At 43.2% G+C, this 5,817-nt stretch overlaps 1 protein-coding gene across 1 annotated transcript in view; it reads left to right on the top strand.

Annotated features, from left to right (window-relative positions):
- Nucleotides 1–2,277, top strand: part of CDKAL1 (CDK5 regulatory subunit associated protein 1-like 1) — a gene marked incomplete at its 3' end in the record, with an annotated part of 297,209 nt that extends 294,932 nt beyond the window's left edge. Inside the window, exon 9 of the mRNA XM_015424921.1 lies at nt 2,174–2,277. Within this exon, the coding sequence (XP_015280407.1) occupies nt 2,174–2,277 (104 nt within the window). The remainder of the gene's footprint in view (nt 1–2,173) is intronic.
- Nucleotides 2,278–5,817: the final 3,540 nt, after the last annotated feature.

The following is a 5,817-nucleotide window of genomic DNA, read 5'->3' as shown; positions in this document are numbered from 1 at the left end:
GGAGGAACTACAGACCAGTATAATGCCATAGACTTCACCCTCCAAACCATACATGGAGGAGAGAGAGAGAGAGAGAGAGAGAGAGAGAGAGAGAGAGAGAAAGAAAGAAAGAAAGAAAGAAAGAAAGAAAGAAAGAAAGAAAGAAAGAAGGGCTAGAAGGGAAAAATAGTGTGAGAGAGGTAGGGGGAGACAGGAGGAAGCAAAGGTGTGAGGAATAGGATAACCATCCCGCATGTTTCTTGCGAGTCTCCACTTGTACATTCTCTTTCTCTGTTGTGCCATCAGAACTATACCAAATATACGTCAGCAAAGATATAGTATGAGTCTGAATATTTTCTAGAACAGCTGTAAAACATGCCTTCAGTATGCAGGGCTATATAGACACTGGGAAATCTAGTGGGGGCTTTGTTTATTGTGTGCATTCTGTTGTATTTTTTGTATTCACTGTGTCTATTCAAGTTTGGGTATGCAACATTTGAAATTGATTAATTACAATTCAGTTGAGCCAGATGACTGATTAACTTAAAAAATGTTAAAGACGAGCCATGATTTTTAAAATTCAAAGTAATTGCTTGTGTTATTTCTGCTGTAAATGTTTTATATGTAATTAAGTATATTTATTCCATAACCAGGAAAAAAGGGCTGAGTAACAAAAGGATTAATGAAGATTTCAACACTGACAAATATTGCATGAATCATTTTTGAGGGGCAATATATCACTTGATTGAGCTTGGCTTTAGAGAGGTCAAAAGTCAAATTTGTTTGTCAGTAAAGGGCTTTTGTTTACTTGAGCGCATGGCAGATTTGTTCATATAGATTTAGTTGTATTAATATACAAGGAAACCTGGTGTCATTTATCAACATATTTTCTTAATATAGACTATATGAGAGTGCTTAGTAAATGGCTACCATTACATATTGAAATTGCTGTAATTTTTATAAATCTCTCAATATTTTAGAAGTATCTTGCACTGCTGCTTAAAATGGAGTCATATGAATTATTAAACAAATACCAGGATCAGAATTCTGATGTCATCCTCTATGGACTGGTATATGAAAAAGCTCCAAGATGGAGGAAAAGGATTAAATACTAATGTGCTAATAATGGCAAGATTTGAGTTTGCTTGGAAAAGGAAAATAGAGACCTATTGAAGAATGGAAAGCATGCAATATTTTACACATGGAATATTTTACTGAAGCGTAGACAGTTATAGCGAGTGAAGATACACATAGGTATTTTGTTGAATCTGCTGAAGGGTTCCCCCCCTTCCCCCCCTTTTTTCTTTTTCTGGTCTGGGATATATTTTTTGGTGATTCAGCTGCTATTTTATCTGGGTAACAAATTTCATTTTGTTGCTGCTTTTACCGAGTGTGTGTTTATTGCTGTTCTATCATGATAAGATTTGTTTGTTTATTTAGGAGATTTCTATGCCACCTTACCAGAGTCCTGCTCGATGTGTCTTTCAGTTAAAATAATGTTAACAATAAACAGCATCAAACTGTCCATAAAACAGACCTCAGGGTGCTGAAAAGCTGGAAACCCCTAATTAAAAGCCTGGGTCAAAAGCTACATTTGGGTTGGTACCTGAAAGACAGTAAAGGCTTCAGTGAGGAGAATGTTCGAAATTTGAGGTGCAAGCCCCAAAAATGCCCTGTCTCTAGTTATTACCTGTCTCAGTTCTGAATGGCACGGGCTGAGAGGCAGAACTTAACTGGTGGACTAGATAGTATGGGAGAAGCTGGTCCCTCTGGTACTCTGTCCCTAAGCCATTTGTGGCCTTATAAAAACCAGCACTTGGAATTGTGGCTGAAAACAGATCTTTCAGCACAGGGGTGATATACTCCCTGTAACCAGCCCCTGACCATAGCCTAGCCACTGCATTTTGGACCAGCTGAATTTTCAAGATTGTTCTTCAAAGGCAACCCCACATAAAGCACCTTACAGTAATCTTAACTTGGATGCAGTTATCTATCTTTATTGCTGCTTGGCGACAGCGTGTATATTGTTAGGTTATTTGTACTGTGGGTTTGGTTATTTTTTTATGCTTTTAATTACTTATATGAACTGTGTCAAGTATATTAAACTGAGAGTGGAGCATACAAATAGATGAAAATAGAATTAGTGTGTTTAAAATTTAATTTACTAAAATGTTTTTTTCCCCTTCTTATTCAGGTGCCTGAATGCATGTACATATTGTAAAACCAAACATGCCAGAGGAGATCTAGCAAGTTATCCTGTTCAAGAGCTGGTAGACAGAGCTAAACAGTCTTTTCAAGGTAGGTTTTTTAAAATCTGCATTCTTGGCAGCGATTGTTTGTATTGACTGTTTTCAGTATACTGCAGACTTTACTAGAAACTTGTAGGAATGGATTTGTCAGGAAGAAGTATGTTTTTCTGTAGAATTTTATAAAGAACCAATATTGCATAGTACTTAAGAGTGTCACACCAGGATTTGGGACAACTAGATTCATATATCCAGTGTGTTATACAAGTTTGCTGTATGACTTTGGGTTACTCTCAGCCTAACCTACCTTATAGGATGGTTCTGAGGATAAAATGGAAGTGGTGGAACACTTGTGCCTGTAGTCCTGGGACAAAACTACTGCTCTCATTCTGAATTATTTATTATTTCTACTCTTTTTTACCATTGTGGAAAAATCTTTAAAAGGTGGTGAGGAAACCTTCTTGTTATATTCATTACAGTTGTTTTATGGTTTTAGCAATTGCAAGTATTAGTCACCAAATAGCTATAATGGAAGTGTGTGTGTGTATGAATGAGAGATAGCACTCTGGTTTTTAATGCATATTTAGCTGCATGAGCTCAAAAATACAAGGCTTAAAAAGCACATAAATTGTGTATCCAAGGGCAGATGGGGCAGCCACTGAGGAAGAAAAGAGGGAGTGAAACAATAAAGGGCGGAGCCCCCAAAAGCTACACCATAGCTATGAGGGGGAGCTTTTGGGGGCACAGCTGCACACAAATTTATCCTGTAAATGCTTTTTTCCAATTGTTCTAGAACATTTTTAAAAGGTGTGTGCTCCTTTAAGCAGAGTGGGTTGCTGTAGTTGCCTAATTCCTGCACTGAGCAGGTGTCAGGTCCCCCCAGCGACAACGAAGTACACGCTTGTAGAAAGGTTTTACTTTTATTGAAGCTAAAGGTGCATTGACAGGAACACTGTTAGGAATGACTTGCAACCAAAGAGCATGTCAGGATATAGTACATTCAAAGCACCAAGACCCAATTGCGGAAGTTCCCGCGCGCGGCATTAGGCCTAAGAACTAACGGTACTAATAAGCATAACAGGTAAAGCTTCCCATGACTCATCCGCGGGATAACCCAAGCAATGTCTCCAGCGGCTCTCCTCCTGCGGCCTTGAAAGATACTTGTTGCTGCGGCAAAGCAATTAAGTGCAAGGAAAGGAATGCGCAAGAAAGTGAAAGCAGAAACACATTTGGCAGCTTGCTGACATACTGCCCCCTTGAAAATCAACTCCCCCCCAAAAAAATCCAGATGTCTCCCAATCAGTCCGGGAGTTCTCCCGGTTTCCCCGGGAACTCCCGGTGGAATTTGCGTATCAACTGAGGGCCCCAAATATCCCCTACTTCCACCCACTCGAGGTGCTGGGGTCGAAAGTCTTTCCATTCCACCAAATAAAACAACTTTCCACGTTTGCGTTTCGAGTCCAGAATGTGAGCAATCTCATAGTGCTCCTCTCCTTCTATTAGAATAGGCGACGGAACCGGGTGGTCCCCCCGCCAAGGACAGGACCCGGTGTCTTTCTTCAGGAGGCTGAAATGAAATACAGAGTGCAAAGACCTCAAATTCTTAGGCAATTCAACATCAACAGCAACTTCATTAATAATTTTACGTACTTTAAACGGCCCAATGAATTTCCACCCCAACTTTCTACTCGGACGTAACATTTTGATATTCTTAGTGGACACGTAAACAAAATCCCCAGGCTGCAGAGCCCAACCCTCCACCCTTCTCTTGTCAGCCTGATTCTTGTACGCCTCCTTGGCTGCATTTAATGTCTTACACAAGAGGGGCCATGATTCCCTTAAGTTTTTGCACCATAACCCAGCCTCCCCAGGTCCCAACGTAGTATCCCCATCCAGAAAAGGCAACAGTGGGCTGTCATAGCCGTAAAGAGCTTTGAATGGTGACATTGCAGTGGACGTGTGGTAGGTGTTGTTATAACAATATTCAGCCAAAGGCAACAAGTCATGCCAGTCGTCTTGTTGGTAGTTCGTGAAGCAACGGAGGTACTGCTCCAACGTTTGATTAACCCGTTCCGTTTGGCCGTCAGTCTCTGGGTGGTAAGCGCTGCTCAAACCTTTCTCCATCCCCATAATCTTCAACAATTCCCCCCAAAATTTAGAAACTAACTGGGTCCTTCTGTCAGAGATAATCTTGCCCGGCAACATGTGGAGACATACCACATAGACCAAGAAAGCTTTAGCTAGAGCTTTAGCCGTTGGCAAGGATGCAAAGGGGATGAAATGTGCCTGCTTTGAGAACTGATCAACCACCATCCATATTACCGTCATGGATTTACTGGGAGGTAAATCAGTGATAAAATCCATCGAAATGACTTCCCAAGGCCGACTAGGAGTGGGTAGGGGCATTAATTGTCCCGGGACTTTCCCTGGCCAAGGTTTGCTCATGGCACACACTTGGCACGATTGTACGAACAATGATAAATCCTTGTGCATGTGCGGCCACCAAAATTGTCTCTGCAGCGGTTGAAGAGACTTCACGAAACCCGAGTGCCCCGCTAACTTAGATCCGTGAACTGACTGCATCACCTCCCCCTGAAGGGTTTGCAGCACGTACAGTTTATGGTCCCGATACCAACAGCCATTTTCCCCTTGCCGGCAATCCCCCACCCCTGTTGATTGTTCCTTGTCCGCCTCCGTGAAGGCGGAGTTGAACCTGTCAGCCCACGGCGAAGCTGGCAGGGCAGAGATTGGAACGGGTTAAGGGGCAGGCACTTTAACGGCTTGGCTGCGAGTTTTCACTGCCCCCTCAACTGGGCGGGAGTGAACACTGAATCCAGGATGATGTCCCGTTGGCTGTCATGTTGTGGGAGGTGCAAGAGGGTGTCCGCTAACGAGTTGGCTGAGCCTGGGAAATGATGGAGGGTGAACTGGAAGTTAGAAAAGAAATCTGCCCAGCGTAGTTGCTTGGCGTTTAAGCAGCGGGGCGTTTTTAGGGTTTCTAAGTTCTTGTGGTCCGTCCACACCTTGAACAGAACCCTGGTCCCCTCCAACCAATGTCTCCACGTTGAAAGTGCCAGCTTTATCGCCCCCGCCTTCTTCTCCCATACAGACCAGTTTCTCTCAGAGTCATTGAACTTTTTGGATAGATAGGCCAGCGGATGTAAAAGCTCATCCTCTCCCTCTTGCAAAATGGCCCCTCCCATAGCCACATCTGACGCGTCAGCCTGTACAGTGAACTTTTTGGATTCATCAGGGTGGGCTAGCACTGGCTCCGAAGTGAAAAGGGACTTCAAGCGCATGAACCCCTCTTGGCATTCCTCAGACCACGGAAGCGGAGCCACCCGGTCAGGTGGCTTCCGGACCTTTCCCCTTCGTCTTTAAAAGGTCCGTGAGGGGGAGGCTGATTTGGGCAAAATTGGGCAAAAATGAGTGGTAAAAGTTTGCGAATCCAAGGAAAGATTGTAATTGCCTCCTAGTCCGGGGGGCTTCCCACCCCAAAATATCCCGAACCTTCCCCGGGTCCATCTCCAGCCCCTCATTAGAAATGCGATAGCCCAGAAAGTCAATGTGAGTCTTGTGGAATTCACACTTA

Source organism: Gekko japonicus, unplaced genomic scaffold (genome assembly GCF_001447785.1).
Source record: "Gekko japonicus isolate JY-2015 unplaced genomic scaffold, Gekko_japonicus_V1.1 scaffold1517, whole genome shotgun sequence".
In the NCBI taxonomy this organism is placed as follows: domain Eukaryota; kingdom Metazoa; phylum Chordata; class Lepidosauria; order Squamata; family Gekkonidae; genus Gekko; species Gekko japonicus.
This window is presented reverse-complemented; position numbering and strand designations above follow the sequence as displayed.